We start from the raw sequence: 20,296 nt of genomic DNA on the forward strand, positions 1-20,296 counted from the left end.
ATCAAGAGTCCTTGTCACATCTGTGTAACTGAAGAGTGTCTGGGATTGCAAGGAGGGCTGTTAAAATTTTTTTTTTTTCAACGTTTTTTATTTATTTTTGGGACAGAGAGAGACAGAGCATGAACGGGGGAGGGGCAGAGAGAGAGGGAGACACAGAATCGGAAACAGGCTCCAGGCTCTGAGCCATCAGCCCAGAGCCTGACGCGGGGCTCGAACTCACGGACCGCGAGATCGTGACCTGGCTGAAGTCGGACGCTTAACCGACTGCGCCACCCAGGCACGCAAGGAGGGCTGTTAAAACAGAACTGTGTTAGCTGCAAATTCTAAGCTGGATTAATCAAGCTTTCTGTATTCTGTGCAACCAAAGCCAAGCACAGAAATAAGTTGGATGCCGGGATTGATAAAGTGTCATCCATCACCTGAGATATTTTTAAAATGCTTTCTATTTACTGCAGTGGTTTCAATGCTCTCTCTCTGATTTGCTTTCAAAGTTACTTGAACTTGTAACACGTATTAATAAAATACTTGTTCTGTAGAGCGAGAGTCCCACGTAAAATGGTGTCTCGTGAATTTGAAAGCCACAGGTGTGGCACAAAGAGCATGGGTGGACCGAGACAGGAGTCAGACCCTGGCACCACCACCTGCTGGCCGTGGCAGTGGCATCTGCCTTCCAGGCCTCCAGGTCCACGTCGACACAATGGAGCTGGCCACACCTGCTTAGCGGCGATTTTGATCCCATGAGGTAGCACCCCGTATTCAGGATGCAGTAAATACTCAGCAGCTGGTTCCCGTCCAGATACAGAGAGCACGGAAGAGTGCAGACCCCTTGGTCCCCCTCACGATCAAAGAGATGATCTGCCTGCCCGACAGTATGGGTAGCCAAGGGCCCGGACGAACCCAGCTGGGACCTCACCTACAGTGGGCGCCCTCCTGTGACAGCACAGCCAGCCACCTGTAGTGCCAACGGCATGAATACTTTAAGAGCCGTGCCAGGGAGGCAACAGGCATGGGCACGAGGTCGTGGGGTGTCTCTGTGTGTGAATTCACGTTTTTCTTTCTACAACATTGGCTATTTTTCCGTCTGCCTGCTAATGCTCTTCAGGGTCTGCTCCAGGCAGCCCAGCCACAGTGCTTTAGTTTGGGAATAATTCTGGGCCACGCGGTCTCTCCAGCAGCTGGTCTGCTTCCCTTCTCCCCGAGAACCGCCTTTCTTTTCCATCAGCACAGAGCAAACATGCACAAGAAGATAGAGTTTCTCTCCATCACTTCACCTGGCTCTCCTGAAAGTGGCTGCCCGCTTTGCAAATAATTTCCTTGGCCTCAGAAGCAAAGGAAGGTTTGTGGAGAAGCTGTTCTTAATTTCTCACTTTTGAAAAATGACCCCAAATGGGAGGAGGCACGGCAATTGTACAAATTCCATTTGCTTACTGAGCAGAAGCTACCAGAGCCCTGAGATTAAGTGATAAACATCCCTAGGGGACAAAGCGCTGAACCCTGTTTAACTTTAATATCCCTCTATCACTTAGCATTCTCTGTATCAATATCCCCAAAGCGGATTGAAAACCCAGATTATAGGGATTCAGCTGGCCTTGGGAAAGGTCTAAACTTCTTTGAAAGGCAACTGTAAAGTAATGCAAATAGCTGGTGAACCTCTGCCTGTCCCAAGATATTCTTACGTAGTTTTTTGGGTATTGTAGGAAAGGGAAAAAAAAAAAAGGAGGGCAGGCAGGAATTCTGTCCCTGCCATGAATGGCCAGTTGAAGTCTGGTCTATGGACACCAGACACCGTATTTAAAGAATTTGTTTGGAAGGGAGCCTTTGGCAACCTTTCTAATTTGCCTTCAGAGGAAACGTGCCACATTTTCCACAACAGGCAGCCCAGCCAACACCACCAGGAGGAAGGAAGCTCTTTTCTGTCTGTAGGGTTATCCCTAAATACTGTGGAAATAGCAGCTGTTAGGACAAGGGGAATAGAGGGTTCGGAGAGTCTTAAAACGCTTGAATAAGTTGGATATCACAAGCATGACCTGAAAAGGCAAAGACTTGGGGCACCTGGGTGGCTCAGTCGGTCGAGCGTCTGACTTTGGCTCAGGTCACGATCTCGCGGTTCGTGAGTTTGAGCCCCGCTTCGGGCTCACTCTGCACTAACAATGCGGAGCCTAGGAGCCCGTTTTGAATTCTGTGTCTCCTTCTCTCTCTGCCCCTCCCCTGCTCACGCTCTGTCTCTCTCTGTCTCTCAAAAATAAATAGACATTACAATTTTTTTTTTTAAAAGGCAAAGACTAGCTATTCCGCTGCTCACCCCCGAGGCAGCCTGCACACAGCAGCATGGTTATGTTGTCACCTGGCCATTTTGTTCAAGTCAGTCCAGGGACAGAACAAGCCCTATGGCCACCCACCATCCAGCCAGGCCGGGCACTGGTGGTTCGGGCCTGGCAAGCGATAATGGACATTTACTTCGTTTTTCACGCTGCCTGATGGCTGAAGAGCACGCAACCTGGTCTCCTGTGACCTACACAGTCCTATTAATTATAATCCCCTTTTACAGATCCTGAAAACTAAGGTTCGGAGGACTAAGGACTCGTCCAACATCAAGTCAAAGTGCCGTAACCAGACCTGGAGACCAGGTCCTTCTGTAGAAATTTCCAGTCTCAGGCTGCTTTTGTTTCAGATGGACACATTCTTCCTACCCTGCTGCTCTCCAGTGGCTGGTTATATTGGTGACAAGGACGAGAACGGGGCAGGCGAGCCACCTCGCACTGCTCTTCTGGAGGGTTCTAAGGAAAAGTCTCTTTTCTCATCAGATTGATCTCTGGGTACCCCAGTTTAGTGGGGAGGGGGTGGAAATAAAGAACGGAAACTAGGTAAGGCTCTTGAAGCCAGCCTAATGGAAGTGCTGCAACAGATTTTCCACCGCTGAAGGAAACGCCAGACTTCCCAAAAAGTTCACTGCAAAATGCCCACCCACTTATTACGGAAACAGGATTAACTTACTGTGTACAGGACAGAACTCATCTGCAGTCACATGGAAAAGCAGGCTGTGACCGGAACAGTAAGGTGGAGAAGGGAAAGTCAACAGGACAGAAATTCAGAGCACAAGAAGGGTTCCAGATCGGACGCAACACACTCTACGCGTATTTAGAGGTGTCCAGCAGACTGGACGTGCCAGGACCGTGCTGATGAACGAGTCTGTTTTCAGGCACTGCTTCCTTCGGCCGTCAGGGAAGGGGCACATCTTCACCGGGGAGAAGGGGAGACGCTGCGGAGGGCCCGAGGTTCACAGGCTTCCTGATTCTTTCCTATTGTCCGTTCTGTTTTCTGTCATCAGTAAGGAAATACACCCTAGCAAATGACATCCAGTAATGCTTTAATTAACTGTAGTACTTTATGCTCCAATATGCACCACGAAATCACTTCCAGATGGGGGAAATGAAAGATATTTACACAAAAAAGCAGTCCCTTTATTTTAAGGAAATTGATATCTCCCACAAGTATAGAACTTTGAGGGTCTGGGAGGCTATCTATTTTGATAAATACTAGGATCAGACTGGAAATTGAGATTTACGATATAAAACGGATGCCAACTTTTCATGTGTCCGTGTTTCCAAGGCTATTGTTTAAATGGCCCGATGCAGTTCTAATGATTTTATTTTTAGAAATCTGACTTGGAGTAGAGAAGTGTGAAACACTTGCTCTCACTGTCAGCCAGCTAGTTATTCTGGAGATTTCTCCTCCTAGGGAGAGGAATTACATTTCCAGCTGTGACCTTTTGGCATTTCCCCTAGCATTCCGTAAACAGGGAGCTAGGTTTCCTTGTCCAACAGCAATTCAGGATGGGCTGGTGGAGCACCCCCACATCAGGCAGCAGCCGCAGACGTGCTTGCTCGCCCTGTCCGGTCCTAACTGTCACCCTGCTCCCTCGCAGTCTGCTCTCACTCTCGTTTGATCTGCACCCAAGAGCCATCCTCGGCTTGAGAAAGGAGGCACCTTTTTCTGGGGGGAAAGTCCTAGGTACTAGTTCTTGGGTCTCTAAGAGAGGGAGGAGTGGCGACAGTTTCACTTCCAGAACCGAACTTGGAGGTCCAAACACTCTGTCCACCCATTGTGGTTCCTATCACATGGTTATGATTCAGACAGAAGTTTCTCCGGCCTGGCCACCCCTAAGCCAGCTATCAGGAAGTCTGTCCATAAAAGTAGATCTTCATCAATTATAAATTACCAATATGTATTTTAACCACATAAAGTAGCTTCAAGTTTTTTTGTTTTTTTTTTTTGCTTTTTTTTTTTTAGGAGTTAGAGAAAGTGGGGGGGAGGAATGGGCACAATATCTAATTTAGCTTAATAACAGAGTTCTTTGTTACTGTTTTTATCTCCTTTATGTATGTTATTTTGAAGTGACAATCATATATCAAATTTCTCTTTGGGGCCAGGTTGTCAAAACGGCAAGAATCTTAGTCTGTATGGGGACAGCACAATTCTGGCATGGTCCCTGTCATCAACACAAGCTTCAAATTAAAGCCCCTGGATGTTAGCAAAGAGTCTTTCCCATGTTGGTACCAGCTCAACGATACAGTAATTACACTTGCTTAGAGAGTTGGGAAAAATAAATCTTCACGAAAACGTGCTACGGGAACACTTTGATAAAGCAAATGTTGCTCTATTGCAATAGTTTCTAACAAGGGGGGTAAATGTTCCAATCACCCACATGCCCAGACCCCACTCCAGACTTCTTGATTCAGAATCTCCAGGCAACTGTATTTGTAAAATGGGCCCCAGGTGATTCTGATGCATACCCCCACTTGAGAAACATGCAGTCTTTAGAAGATGCATACGCGGAATTCAGACTCTATCAACGAGACATTTAGCATAACTCCTACTGACATCTGTGGGCTCCTTGGAGATTACTGACAATGTAATAAATCAAGAAAGCAACTTCCCTGGCTGTGACCACCAACGGGGGGGAAACAGCGGCTTGACATCTCAATGCGTTACGGAGCCGTACAGAAAACAACTTCTCAGAATGAACCAGAGAGAGAAGTGCGGGTCTATAAACACCGAGAGTGACAAGAACCAGGTGCAAGAGTCCACTGGCTCTCCCGGCTCCCCAGGTTGATGACAGATGGCTGAAGTGCCTGTGCTGTTTGGAGATGGGCCCATCAGCCCTTCTTTCAAGGGCAGGAAGAGAATGTTAACCTCCCTCAGTGCGCGCTGTGGGGCGTCACCGGGGCAGCAGGACGGCTGTCCCGGCAAAGTGAAGTCCGGGCAGTGTGCGGCCTGCGCTCGCCCCGTCCCCTCCCCGGTCTTTCTGCACTTTTCTCATTTAGCAATCTTTCCCTAAGAGAGCTCAGCCAAAGGTCACACCTCTTACTTTCTTCTCGGTGTTGTCCAGTTTGAGACGCTCAGCACATACGAGTCATACTGACTAGCAAGAAGAGACTGGAAGCCGGTGAAGAAGTGAGGCCTGGGATCAAAGCTGCGGCCAATGGGCTGAGTCTGGGACAAGGCTGATGGAGGGGAAGGGGCGCCGCACAGACTGGTTGCATTGGAAAACAAGAAAGGGAAAAATAATCAGTTCCTGGTCTGGTTTTCAAACCTTAAAGTTTCCTCCTTTATGGCTGTCACAAGTTTTATGGATTTTCAGGAAACTTCCTCTACCCTGAAAACTCATTTTTGAGCGCTATTTGATATCCCAATTTTATCCTGAGGGCCTGTTATGTGCATTTTCTGTAAAGAGCTCCTCCTTCCTCCTCAGCGCTCTCTCCCCACCTGGCCAACACATTGTTCAGAATTCCCGAACAATGCAGACACGAAAGGCGGCTGCCCTGAGGCTGTGGTCCCGGTTAACTGAGGCTCGGTTTCCACTGAACCAGGCAAGTCAGGGCAGCTACCTGACATGCTGCCCGTTCTCATGCTGCAGGATGATGTGGGGACTGAGTGGCTCTAGGGGGCAGCTCTCTTCTGCAAAGCCATGCTGGCTGAGAGCCAGTGGACAGGCCGGGCAGGCCGGGGGTCAGGCTGTGTTCTGGGCTGGCGCAGGCTCTGAGCAGGTGTTTAAGGTCAACATTCTGTTCTGAAGGTATGTCATTCTGGCACCTCACATCACCTCTGTCGTTTCAGATCATTCTGGAAAGTAATGTGGGTTTGAAAATACATGGCCAGGAAGGGGATTAGAGGGTCCAGGCCTCCTGTGCTGTCCCACAGCATCATCTGAGGAGAAAGCCTAGGACAAGGTTTCTAGGAAAACTTCCTAGTTTCTTTTCACAGAAGGCAATGCCTCCCCTAGAAGTCAGGGCTAGAGTGGGAATAAAGAAATGGAGAAAATAATCTGCTTACAGCATGCGGTGAGTATGCCGAGCAGAATCCTCTCTCCAAGGCAGATATGGGTGTACCCCCATACCCAGGCAAGGAGCCCCAGGGCACAGAGAGCACCTGCTTCTGAGGCCTAGCACATACAGTCTTCCTGGGTGAGACACACAGAGGGACTTTCTCCTGAGACACATACAGAGAGGGGACCGGAGATTACTGAGATAACCTGGCCTAGGCATGACAATACATACCAGGAGATGGATCTAGAAGGAAGAATGCACCTGCTTCCACTGCCTTCATCAGGCAAGACGAATGTCCTACAGCTGTAATGTGCCACTGCATTAGCTCAGGCCCCAGAGCCAAGCCCACAGAACAGGGAGCACAAATCTTAGGGTCTGGCTGCAGGGGTAACCTCCCACAGCAGCAAGTGGAGGAAGGGGTGAGATCCAGGGCTTCTGGCCAGGTGGGGCAGATAGGGCCACGTGCCAGAAGGCGTGACAGCAGAGGTGAGGCTGTAAAGCCAGTGACGAGCAGCTCACGAACACAAGTGAACCGCAGGGCCCTTTCACCCACCGCTGCCTCTGCTATAGAATCAAAGACCAACTCTGTAGCCTTTTTATCACCCTGCCCTTGCTTGGCTTTTGGATTAGGACAAGAATTAAGACAGGTCATGGAGAAGACACATGAACAACCCAAATGTCCCAGGAGGTTTCAGGATTGATGATCTGAGAGTCAGGGGGAATGCAGGATTGGTGGGGGGCTTCCAGGCAGCCGGGTGCTGAGGGGCACCAGCCAGGGAAAACAGTGCCCCATGCACGCTCCTACAGTCTCTTTTTAATCAGTTTCTCTAGTTTGCGGATGCGAGAGGATTCCTGTTCTGGTGTCGGAGCCAGTAGTGACAGTGAGCCGGAGCCTTCTGGCCCAGAAGGCGGGGTGGGGAGCCTCTGGCGCAGGAGCTCCAGCATGCTGCTCTGCTCGCTTCTCTTCAGCCCCTGAAGTTGAAAGAGAAAGGAGGGTAATCATGACATCTGGCCCCAGTAAGTCCCTAGGGGAGAGTGCAATATCTCGTGTGCTGTTAGCCACGGCTGTGCAAACAGCATAATTGCTCTAGGCTGAAGATGAACACTTCCTTCGGGGGCGTTGCCTGCCGTGGGTAGTAGCCTGAGAGAAGAGCGGAGGGAAGAAAAACGGGAAAAACGGGTGAAAGGAAAGGAGAGAAAGAAGGGGCGGAGAGAAGGGACAGTTCACTCCTTCCGCCCCCAGCCTCTGCTGAGCCTTTGGTTCTCCATGGGGCTCGGAGGTACCAGCAGAGTCAGGAAGTTATTTTGTCCGGGGTCCTTCTCCTCAGAAGACGTCTTAGAATCTGGTTTGTGGTCTGGGGCTAGGCGGATGCACTCCGAGAAAGCTCCCCAGGAGCCCGTATCCAACCCCCTGGTTAGGAACCACTGCGTGTGAGAAGGATGTGCAAGTGTGGACAAAACAAGACAGCGAGCTAACCTTCATGTCCAGTATCTTCTGGAAGGTTTCTGTGTTGCAGTCCGTAAGGAGTTTGATATAGTTGTCAACAAACACCACCAGCGGTTCGTGAGGGGCCATCACTACCTGCAGGGGAGGGAGACAAGAGTGGGCCTGCAGGAAAACTCATGACTGGAAAGCAGGGGATCATTTTTCCTTACTTGCAAGCTGACCACAAAATGGATTCTGCAAGATTTCCTTAAGCGGCAGCAACCCTAAACTCAGAAATGTCCCGACGGCCTATTTCATCTCAACGTTCAATTACAGCAATGTTTCTTAAATTTATTAAAGCATAAATATCACCTGGATTGCTTTTTAAGTGTAGATTTCTAGGTACCTCCCCTGAAGATCTGAACTCAGAGACCTGGGGTGGGGTCCTCCCACGTGGTTTTTAAGTATCGGGACCATTTGTGAAACGCTGTGCCGGAGAGCCTCCTGTTCTGAGATGGGGGTTCATGATACCTGCTCCTACTGTCCCAATGCGTCTTTATCCCTGAGGAATGACTCACGAAACCCATAGATCTAAATGGATTTTCTCAAGGACAAAAATCCCAAAGTTGCCTTTCAAGACTTAAAATCTGAACTTCACTTAACTACATGCACTTAAACTGTCAATTAATCTACAAACAGAAGGAAACTGAGGGCATCACAATCTTCAGATCCATTCCGGTTTGGTTTTGGAATGCAGGAACTCCTGAGAATGGACCAGAGGGTGACAAGCAGTATTCACTCAGACACTCCCTGCAGATCGCTCCCCAACTGCACGCTCCCCTCTCCAGTGAGTGAGCCAGCTGGGGGAAGAAGCCGATTAGGCCGCTTCCAGTTTCCTCCGGCCTGGGCTCAAGGTCTGTGCAGGAACCTCACCTGGTCCCACTGATGGGACATAGCTACTCTTCACTCCCGCCATCATTCGAGCCATTCTGTTTGGGAGACAGGCCTGACAAGCTTGCAGGCCCTGTACTTTTAGGAACATTTCATGATGGTTCCATTTGTTCTCCAGCCTTCTCCCCTCCCCCAAACAGGCCCCCCTCTCTTCTCAACAAGTGCAGGTGAAAATCAGATGCAGGTGCTCAAGGCTTCAGACATTCTCCATATCATCACCCCACATATAATAGTTTGTTAAACGGGGCCTAAAGCCCCCGTTAAAGCCTATTTGCTGATCAGATTCAGTTACTGCAACATCTGCTTGGAGTTCCTGGAAAGTTGCAGGGTATAGAAAGCTAAAGAGGTTTATGTGGGAAAGTGAGTAACTGATAGCTGGGCTAAATTCCTGCTGAGAAGTAAAGAGATCCTTGACTCAGACACTGATTCACAGCGACAGCCCCACCTAATTTCCAATCTTGGCCAAATCCTACAAGAGAATCCCATTACAACGAAAAATTCATTTGTCACAAAGAATTACTGATCCCCTGAGTAACTGTCCACTGACTTTCAACAATCTCTGATGAGGCCCAAATCTGGTCCAGCCAAAGAATGTGGACAATCCTTTGGGGCTGATGAGGACAGCCCTCATCTGTACTTTCAAAACCAGTAGTCCTTCGAATAAACCACCAGATAACCAGCCCCTTTTAATAGAAACCCTGAGGAAGACACAAGACCCACCTTGAGTATCATTTCTGCCCGGGTCATGCCTTTCACAACAATTTTAGTGTAACTGGCAGGTGCTTTCCTCACCACCTGTGAGCCAATGGAAGGTAGATCAAGCAGGACCATCTTCAAGGAATGGGTGTCCAGCAGCAGCTGTGGGAATGAAGCAGATTACTAGCCACTTCATGGGGACACAGCACTTAGTATACCTATGCTGATGAATACCATTTTCCTGGAGCGCCTGGGTGGCTCAGTCAGTTAAGTGTCTGACTTTGGCTCAGGTCATGATCTTGTGGTTCACAAATTCGAGCCCTGCGTGGGGCTCTGTGCTGACAGCTCAAAGCTTGGAGCCTGCTTCGTATTCTGTGTCTCCCTCTCTCTCTGCCCCTCCCCACCCCATGCTCTGTCTCTCTCTCTCTCAAAAAAACAAAAAGCAAAAGCAAGCATTTTCCTGATTTCTCCATTCTTGATGGAGAGAATTTGGAAAATCAACAGAAATATAAAAGGAAAAACATTTGTTACATACAATTCCCATTACCCAGGAAAAAACCAAGATGACACAGTTAAATGTTGGTAAGAGAGTAGATCTTAAATGTTCTCACCACAAAAAAGAAATGGTAATTATGTGACAGGATGGAGGTGTTAGTTAATGCTGTGGCGGGAATCATTTTACAAGATATTAACGTATCAAACTAACACACTGTGTATCCTTTGTACTCACACAATGTTATATGCCAATTATATCTCAATAAAGCTAGAAAAAATGTGGTCTAATTTCTGCCAGTTAAAAACTAAATTAGGAGCACCTGGGTAGCTCAGTTGGTTAAGCGTCTGACTTCGGCTCAGGTCATGATCTCGAGGTTCCTGAGTTTGAGCCCCGTGTCAGGCTCTGTGCTAACAGCTCAGAGCCTGGAGCCTGCTTCGGATTCTGTGTCTCCCTCTCTCTCTCTGCCCCTCCCCTGTTCCTGCTCTGTCTCTCAAAAATGAATAAACGTTAAAAAAATTTAAAAAAAAAATCTACCGCTTAAAATAAAATGAGGCTATATCAAAGATACATAAGCAAAGGAAAAAGACAAACTAGAAAAGTGTATGTGCGGTACGGGCAAAGGAATACCATTCAGAACACATAAAGAATCCTATAAATCAACAAGAAAAAGATCAGCAACCCCAAAGCAATAATAACACCAACAGTGGAGCAAAGACTTGAACTGGCAACTCACAGAAGCAGAAACTGAAGTGCCTACAAGGCAAGTGAAATGATAGTTAACCTTATTAGTAATCTAGTAAATGCAAATTAAAACCACAATTGTATACCATTTCATAATCATGAGATAGGCACAAGTAAAAAGGTTGATGATATCAAGTGTTGGCATGGATACAGTGCAATGAAATTCACACTTGTGGTAAGAGTATAAATTAAAGCACTTTGGGGGGAATTCAGTAATATTTCCTGCTCGTGCATGTGCATAACCCATAACACAGCCCTCACACTTACATCCTTGAGAGAAATTCTTGCCCCCGTGAAAAATGTTCCCTGCATCCGCTGTCTATAAAAGCAGAAGACTGGGCGTGCCTTGGGTGGCTCAGTTAGGTAAGCGTCTGACTCTTGATATCAGCTCAGGTCATGATCTCATGGTTCATGAAATTAAGCCCCTCATTGGGCTCTGCACTGACAGCATGGAGCCTGCTTGGGATTCTCTCTCTCTCTCTCTCTCTCTCTCTCTCTCTCTCTCTCTCTCTCTGCTTCTCCCCCGCTTGCTCACACACATATGCCCTCTCTCTCAAAATAAATAAACATTAAAAAAAAAAAAAAAGTAAAACCAAAAGACTGGAAACAATCTAAATGTCCATCAACAGCAGAATGAACAAACAAATGGTGGCATATTCGTGCAATGGAACAAGATACTGAAGTTGAAATGAATGAACTCAAACAACATATATCAATGTGGTTAAATCTCAAAAAACATTGTTAGGCAAAAATAGCAAGTGGGGAAATGATACATTTAGTACCACTTGCATAAAGTTTTAAAATGCAAAACAAAATCACGTATCATTTGAGAATATATACACACGCAACATACCAAAATACACACGGGAATGATAAAAATCAAGATCAGAATAATGGTTACCTTTGGGCACGGAGGGAGGGGAATGGCAGGGTAGAGTCCACAGCGGGCTTCGGTAGTAATTGTAGGATTTCCTTTATAAGAAAAACTAAAGCAAACTAGAGCATGTTAAGATTTGACCCAGCTACGTGTTACACCAGTGTTCCCGACACTAGTTCCTATACTTTTGTTAACTGGGAATATTAATATTTTCTCTTTTTGTCACTCCTTCTCTGTTTTGTTTTTGTTTTATGGAATGCTATTTGACGCTTGGTGAGGATTCAACTTTACCTTCCATGTAGCAAATTTTCAGAGGCTTGTCAAAATCAAAGCCATGTCTTAGCATTATTTGTCGGTGGGAAAAACACGATTAGGTTTTAAAACACATGAGGATACTTCCTACTTTTTCTACACTTCCTACTTCCCAGAGATATATTATATGCATAAATAATTGTATAGTCTTAAGTGACAGGAAGAGTTTTGAACGAACTTGACATAATTCTCTGGGTCTCCCATATCTTGAGAGAGATGACATTTTCAGTCCCTGGCCAGTCACAATAAAATTCTGTTCTCACCAGACAGCTGAACAGATGGAGACCTTGGTCTCAGGTTTTACAAAAAGCAATGAAGTCAGAAAAGGCAAGAGTTAGTCTGACAGAGACTTTGCAGCTGTCTATAGGAAGTGCAGGTGAAAGGCCCCATTTATCATGAAAATCTGCTGGCTTTCCCCTTCGAAAATAGCTAGCAGTTCATCTTCTTAGGCATGAAGCACTGGAGAAAGAGATGGCCATCAGCCAAATTTGTTTGAGCCTCAGAGAAAATTTTTGGGGTGCTATAGCTCTTGTCGGTGTGCTCTTGGGGCATAAGGCTGGCCAGCACCCCATGCCCGTGAAAGGTCATCACCCAGCAGCAGAAAGTTTGGAGGGTTCACTTCTGAAGCCTCTTACAACTCTTGGGGGACATCGTGACTGGCACTAGTAATGAAGACCTTAAGAAGAGAAGATCAAGGCACACGCCTAGAAGGCATAGAAGCACGTGCACACTGCTAAGTTCTTCTTCAATGAGGTGGCACAGTTCAAGATACAAGGAACGAATGGACCAAGGTGAGGAGACATGCCATTTCTTTTCTTTTTTAAATTTACGTCCAAGTTAGTTAACATATGGTGCCCTTTTTCTTTTTCTTGAAAGATTTTACTTTTAAGTAATCTCTATGCCCAACACGGGGCTCGAACTCATAACCCTGAGATGAAGAGGTGCATGCTCCACTGACTGAGCCAGCCAGGCGCCCCTCCTTTCTTCCCCTTTTAAATTTAGATGAAAGCTTCATACAGTAAAGTATAGGAAAACCAAGTGTATAGCCTCATAAACTTTTACATACATAGACACTCTACTGTCTAATTAAAGATAGAGGACATTTGTGGTATTCCAGAAGGCTCCCTCGTGTTCTCTTCCAGTCAGTGCTCTCCCCGCCTTCCTGACAAAGGTAACTACTCTTCTGCCCTCTGTGTTAGTTTACTGCTCATTACCCTGCCTATGAGCGTTCTTGTACATGTCTTTGATGCATACACCCTCATTTCTTCGGGGTGGAATCTGCCCAATGTAGAATTGCTGGGTCATGGGGTAGACAGATACATGTTTAACTTTAGTAGAGATGGCCTAACAGTTTTCCAATGTGGCTGTGCCAATCTCCATTCCTACCAGCGATGTATGAAAGTTTCAGATGCTTCGCATTCTCACCAACACTTGGTATTGTCAGTCTTTTTACGTTCTGGCCATTCTGATAGCAGTGTGGTTTTCATTTACATTTCCCTGGATGATTAATAATACATTTATCGGCTTTCCAGGTATCTTCTTTTTGAACTGCCTATTTAAGTCTTTTGCCACTTTGCTACTGGTTGATCATCTTTTTCTAATTGATTTATTAGGTTTTTTTTTTAGTGTTTTTTTTTCAATTTTATTGAAGAATGACAAATACAATTACATATATTTAAAGTGTACAATGTGACGACCTGGTATGCATATATACTGTGGAGTGATACCAAGATCAAGGCAATTAATCGTTTTTGTGTGTGTGTGGTGCTAACGCTCACAACCTGTTCTTGGCACATGTCAAGTACATAAAATACCTATTATTAATTATAGTCATCATGCTGTATATTAGGTCCTCAGAACTTATTCATCTTGTAACTGAAAGTCTGTACCCTTTGACCCACATCTCCCAATATTCCCTCTTCCACCAGCCCCTGGCAACTCTCATTCTATTCTCCAAGTCTATGCTTTTTGTTTTTGTTTTTTTAGATTTCACATATAAGTGATATGTCAGAGGTTTTAAAAATATATTGAGAATGAGTACTTTGTTAGTTGTATGCATTGCAACTATCATCTGCTACTCTGTAGCTTGTTTTTTGATGAAAATAAGTTCTGAATTGTAATTATTCCAAATAATCTTTTCTTGGACGATTAGTACTTTCAATGTTTTGTTAAGGAATCTTTGCCTAACTCAAAGTCATAAAGATATTTTCTTATATCTTCCAGAAGCTTTATTGTCTTATCACTTTTAGAGCTTTAATCTACCTGGAATTGATTTTTTAAAAGCTGAGATACAATTCGTATATAGTAATATTCGCCTTTTAAAAGTACAATTCAGTGTTTTTAGTTAAGTATATTCACAAGGTTGTGCAACCGTCACCACTATGTAGTTCCAGAACATCTCACACACACCCCCCCCCCCCGTGGTAAGAGGTAAAAAACCCCTTGCCCCTTTGCAGTCACACCCCTTTCTCTCCTCCCCACCTCTAGCCCTCACCAACCATGAATCTACTTTCTGTCTTTTAGATTTGCCCATTCTGGATATTTCATGTAAACGGAATCATACAGTACAAGGCCTTTTGTATCTGGCTTCTTTCACTTAGCATGTTTCCAAGGTTCATCTGTGTTACAGCAAGAGTGAGTACTTTATTCCTATTTATGGCTGAATAACATTCCCTTGTGAGATTATACCACATTTTGTTCATCCACTCATCAGCTGGCACACGTCTGAGTTGTTTCTACCTTTTGGCTACTATGAATAATGCTGCCATAAACATCTGTGCACAAGTTTTTGCGTGAACGTACTTTTTCTATTCTTTTGGTTTTATATCTAAGAGTGAAAATGCTGGGTCATATGGTGACTCTATGTTCAACTTTTTGAGAAACTGCCAAAGTTTCCCAACAATGGCTTCAGCATTTTATATTCTGACCAGCAGTGTAGGAGAGTTCCAATTTCTCCATGTCCTTGCTGGAATGGATTTTTTTGTATATGGTGTGTGGTAAAGGTCAAGATTAATTTTCTTCCCCATATGGATATCCAATTACTCAGCACTGTTTATCAAGAAGACCATCCCTCCCCAGCTGAATTACAGTGCCACCTGGTCATAAATCAAGTGTCTCTATGTGTGTGTGTTTATTTCTGAACTAGATTCTGTTCTGCTGGCCTATCTGTCTCTGCTGCCTGTACCACACAGCTCTACTAAAAGAAGTCTTGATAGCCTGAGATTTAAGTCTTCCAACTCTGTTCTTTTTTAAAAATAGTATTTTAGGTATTCTTGGTCTTTTGCATTTCTACCTAACTTTAAAACTTTTTTAAATATTTATTTTTGAGAGAGAGAGAGAGGGACAGAGTGCAAGTGGGAGAGGGGCAGAGAGAGAGGGAGACACAGAATCCAAAGCAGGCTCAGGCTCTGAGCTGTCAGCACAGAGCCTGATGGGGGGCTCGAACCCATGAACCGTGAGATCATGACCTGTGCTGAAGCCGGATGCTTAACCAACTGAGCTACCCAGGTACCCCTCTATCTAACTTTTAGATCAACTTATCAATTTATACCCACACTCCCACCTACCCCCAACTCAACCCAACTCAACCCAACCCTTGCTGGGATTTACTGTATCTAAGGATTAGTCTTGGAAGAACTGACATTAAAAAAAAAATTTGTTTTTAATTAATCTATTTTGAGGGAGCACATGCACATGTAGGAGTAGGGGAAGGGCAGAGAGAGAGGGGGAGAGGGAATCCTAAGCTGGCTCCATGCTGACGTGTGGCTCGATACCACCGAACTGTGAGATTGTGACCTGAGCCGGAATTAAGAGTCAGATGCTCAACTGACTGAGCCACCCAGGGGCCCCTCTACTTGTTTTTCTGTTTTTTTTTTAAAAGAATGCTTACAAATGCCCTGCCACTTTTAGGAGATTAACTGAGAACTGTGCCCAAGAATAACCATCCTATTTTCTCATTTTTCCAACCGCCATTATGCTTACCTGATTCTCTTTTCCCCTTTCCTTGGTGTTTGGGCTTAAGAAAAAAATCTAAAATCTAAAACTCGCTTTAAATATTTTTTCCAGATGGTTTTGAATTATGTGCATTTTTAAAAAGTTCAATATGGTCAAAGTACAGTGTATGTACATATGATGGAATATTATTCAGCCTTAAGGAAAGAAATTTTGAAACATGGCTAAACCCTGAAGGCACGCTAAGTGAAATAAGCCAGACACCCAAGGCCAGACTTGGTACGACTCCACTTCCAGGAGGTACCTAAAGCATCATATTCATAGAGACAGGAAGTAGAGCGGAGGGAATGAGAAGTTACTGTTCAACGGGAGTGGAGTCTCAGGTTAGGAAGATGAAAAGGTCTGGAGGTGGATGGTGGATGGCTGCACAGCAACATGAATGCACTTAATTCTATTGTACACTTAGAAATGCTTAAAACGGTACATTTTATGTTATGTATGTTTTACCACAATACAAACTAAGTCAATGTGGTATTATAAAGATAAAGAAAATAGCTTCACAGGCAATCTATTGCTCAAAATATTTCAGACTCCATAATACGATAAATCTAGAAGGGCCATGTGAGGGTCTGATTCAGTGCTCGTATTTAAACATGAGGAAACTGAGCCCAGAGCAGGGAAGCAACCACTCGTGATCACAGGGGCCATTAAGAGCACAGGAAGGATTGGACCCCAAGTCTCAGGGTCCTTTTTACCACACCATATTGTGATGCTTCCTCTATGGTAATTTTGGGCAAATGGATTCCATTTCCATCTACCGTGCGCTCAGTCACAGCTACTATTGCTGCAGGACTCATTAATGACCCTGCAAATCCCATAAGATTCTCTGAAAAATCACAAACTAGCACGAAGCATTACAAATATCGGTATGGTTCAGTTCCATGTGCCCTTGCAATTGCTCAAGAGGGCTCTGGGGCCCAAAGATAAATAATTCACTTCGTGGAGTAATCAGGAAGAGAATAAAGAGCAGGAAAACGTCCGCTTTCCTACTTTCAGCACAAGTATTGAAGGCTATCTAAATTTAGGATCTAGTACCTTTGTGGCAAAGCAGAGGCAGCTGAGATTAGGCTGAATCTTAGCTTTCAATTCTACAGCTTTTGTTAAAGCTTGGATTACAGCCGATACAGGACCCGAGTCAGAATCTGTTTCAGTCTTTGTTAACTACCTGATTCCTATGGTTCTGCTGCCTGAGTAATCCCGCCTCCAGCTGCTTGGGTTTCTAAGCCCAGGTACTCAGGGCAAGCATGGACCCGGCCAAACCTGAATTTCATGTGGGACTCCATCAAGGCTCACACTGCCCTGCAGTTCCTACCCATGCCCTATCCCAGGCTGGGCTCTCTTAATCACCCACTCCTATTTGCCTTGTAAATAAAGGAAAATTCCAGCTTCACAGATGGTTTTCTCATCCACATCTCAAAGCAGAAGTTAATACTGGCCAAACTGATATTTTTCTGAAGATATGGGCTTTGAGTCTCAGCTGATTATTTTAACATTCGTTTAAAGAAGAGAAAATCTGAGGAACATAGATATGATATTGGATTTAGGTGACAGTATGAAAATATCATGGTTATTAGACACTAAGTCAGCTAGCACGGCCTGGGCAAAGCTGCAAACTCATGAAAACGTGTTTCTAACCAGTCAACTTTATGTCCCAGTGGCTTCTTCAAGTGTAGACACAGAAAGATAGTACCTCAGAACTCTATTTAAAGCTTCTCTCAGACACACAGATCAGTGCTCCACAACCTCTCTGAATATACACAACAGTGAGGTGAACAGAATGAATCCCCAGTAAACACGTGCCAGTGACGCTGGAGATGTGCTGGGGCATTATTCCACTGTTTCCAATGGAGAGAATCAGTCCTACGCTTATGACATTCAGGAGTCAAGAATTTCAAAACACCAAAACTCTATCGTCAGATACAGTCCACCAGCCTCTGTCTGAATCCATGCAACCTCCCAGGAAGCTTTCTGAGACAATACTTCTGACTGACTTTTGAAGCTGGTCAGCCAGATAGCCTGCGGCAAGTATCAACTAGATGTCACTGCGAGGGGAGGTGGGCATTGAAAGCAGAAATGAGCCATGGCCTTGGTCTGAGAATGCTTAAATTAGTAAGAGCTGGCATCTGCTGAGGACTCACCATGGGCCACACGTTGCGCCAAACACTTTCTGTGCACTGTCTTGTTAATCGTCACAACTATCCTGTAAGGTGGTACCATGATTATCCCCATTTTATAGATGGAGAAACTAAAGTGCTGGGGGGGTTTGTCTAAGGACAAAGGGTTTGCTATGTTGCAGAGATAGGATTCAGCTTCGGACCTCCATGATTTCGGAACCCAAGGTCTCAATGCTCACATCATAGTGCTTCTTTTCATAACCTAGGAAGGCCATCCACTTACAAAGAGTATAAACGTAACTGGGTGTTCTTTCAAATATAAAAAATAAGAGGGGAGCCCCTGGGTGGCTCAGTTGGTTAAGTGTTCGACTTCGGCTCACGTCATGATCTTGCGGCTTGTGAGTTCGAGCCCCGCATCAGGCTCTGTGCTGACAGCTCAGAGCCTGGAGCCTGCTTTGCATTCTGTGTCTCCTTCCCACTCTGCCCCTCCCCTGCTTGTGCTCAGTCTCTCCCTCTTTCTCAAAAATTAACATTAAAATAAATAAATAAAAAGTAACAAATTGGTTAAATGTTGCTACACAGAGGTCTAGAAAGGATTTACTTTAATGAATACATGAGAATTATTTATCAGTACATGAATAGTCTGTATCTAAATAGGTGTTTTTCAAGAACTGCGTGCTGAATATTACTGTGTGTGTGTTTTTTTTAATGTTTATTTTTGAGAGAGTGAGAGAGACAAAGCATGAGTGGGGTAGGGGAGAGAGAGAGGGAGACACAGAATCTGAAGCAGGTTCCAGGCTCTGAGCTGTCTGCACAGAGCCCAATATGGGGCTCGAACCTATGAACCTTGAGATCGTGACCTGAGCCGAAGTCGGACACTTAACCAACTGAGCCACCCAGGCGCCCCTTATTGTTTTTGTTTTTAAAGCAGCTTAAACTGTTCTCCAAATTCAAGCTGCTCAAATTTCTGACAGTCTGAATAGGTGCTAGCTGAAAACAAGTGACTCTGCTGTAGCATATAAGTCAACTCATGAGTGCTGAGGTGACACAATCTGTGAAGAGATGTCTTGAAGCAAAGGACTGAAGTGAACATAGGGGGTGAATCAAGGAAGCCTTCCTGGGTGAGGTGAACAGTTTCTCAGCACCAAGAAGATAAGCTTTTCTTTTCTTTCTTTCTTTTTTTTTTTTTAAACATTTATTCATTTTTGAGAGACAGCGCAAGTTGGGGAGGGGCAGGGAGAAGGGGACAGAGGATCTGAAGTAGGCTCCAGGCTCTGAGCTGACAGCAGCAAGCCCGAGGTGGGGTTCAAACCCACAAACCTTGAGATTGTGACCTGAGTTGAAGTCTGGTGCTCAACCGACTCAGCCACCCAGGCACCCCAAGATAAGCCTTTCTTTGCTTGCTACTCTTAAGTGGCTTCTGCCCAGCCACTGTGGGATCTAAAATAATCAGTCTCTCTGCTTCCTCTGCTTGGACCCTTTTCTCCTAGTCCTCTCAAGCCCCAGGTCTCAGAGAAGACTTCTCTGAGCATCCAGTCTGGAGCCATTACTCCCAGGATGCCTGCGTGGTTCAGGCATGTTAAGCGTCTGACTCTTTGATTTCGGTTCATGATCTCAGGGTTCATGAGTTTGAACCCCACGTCAGGCTCTGTGCTAATGGTGTGGAGCCTGCTTGGGATTCTCTGTCTCCCTCTCTCTCTGCCTCTCCCCTGCTCTCTCTCTCTCTCTCAAAATAAATAAATAAATAAACGTTAAAAGAAAAAAAAAAGTCATTAGTCCCTCATGCCCCTAAGAGAATTCCTTCACAGAACATAGTTTTATACCCTTTAGCTTACTTAAGTTAAAATTATCTTCTACTTTATTTGTTAACTCATATATTAATCTGTCTCTTCTTACTGGAATGTGAGCACCATGAAGGAGAGATCTTTTCTGTCTTATTCACTGTGGTATACCTACACCTAGCACAATGCCTGGTACTTAGTAGGTGCTCAACAAAAATGTCTTAAATGAGTGGATGCATTAAGCTGCCAGGTCTTCCTTTTGCCCCCAAACAGGGGAAATCAGCAATTTTATTTCTCCAGAATAAATCCCTACTAGAAAGATGTGTTTGATCTATGACAAAAGCCATAAGGAAAAGGCCCTATACCAATTCGTCTCACCTGTTCTGCTCCCACCATGCTAATTGGCTTGCACTTGAAGAGATGAGTGATGAACTTGGGAATGAAGGAGCTGTGGATTAAAAAAGAAAAAAAAAAAAGGGACAAATTAGGCTTCATTCTCTCTTTGGTAAAGGACTGTAGAAATTTGTTTTTGTTTTGTTTTTTTAAAGTATGCTCCATGGCCAGC

At 45.1% G+C, this 20,296-nt stretch overlaps 1 protein-coding gene across 5 annotated transcripts in view; it reads right to left on the reverse strand.

Annotated features, from left to right (window-relative positions):
* Window positions 1-215: 215 nt before the first annotated feature.
* VPS53 (VPS53 subunit of GARP complex) overlaps window positions 216-20,296 on the reverse strand; it is a 136,770-nt gene continuing 116,689 nt past the window's right edge. For 3 of the 5 annotated variants that reach the window (XM_007076103.3, XM_042966257.1, XM_042966258.1), the window contains 4 exons: window positions 20,110-20,179; window positions 9,424-9,561; window positions 7,804-7,908; window positions 3,351-7,298 (listed from right to left, as the gene is read on the reverse strand). In XM_007076103.3, the coding sequence (XP_007076165.1) occupies window positions 7,128-7,298; window positions 7,804-7,908; window positions 9,424-9,561; window positions 20,110-20,179 (484 nt within the window). In that variant the 3' untranslated portion in view covers window positions 3,351-7,127. The other 2 variants (XR_006211092.1, XR_006211091.1) reach the window with 2 other exon arrangements.

Source organism: Panthera tigris, chromosome E1 (assembly GCF_018350195.1).
Source record: "Panthera tigris isolate Pti1 chromosome E1, P.tigris_Pti1_mat1.1, whole genome shotgun sequence".
Taxonomy (NCBI): Eukaryota; Metazoa; Chordata; class Mammalia; order Carnivora; family Felidae; genus Panthera; species Panthera tigris.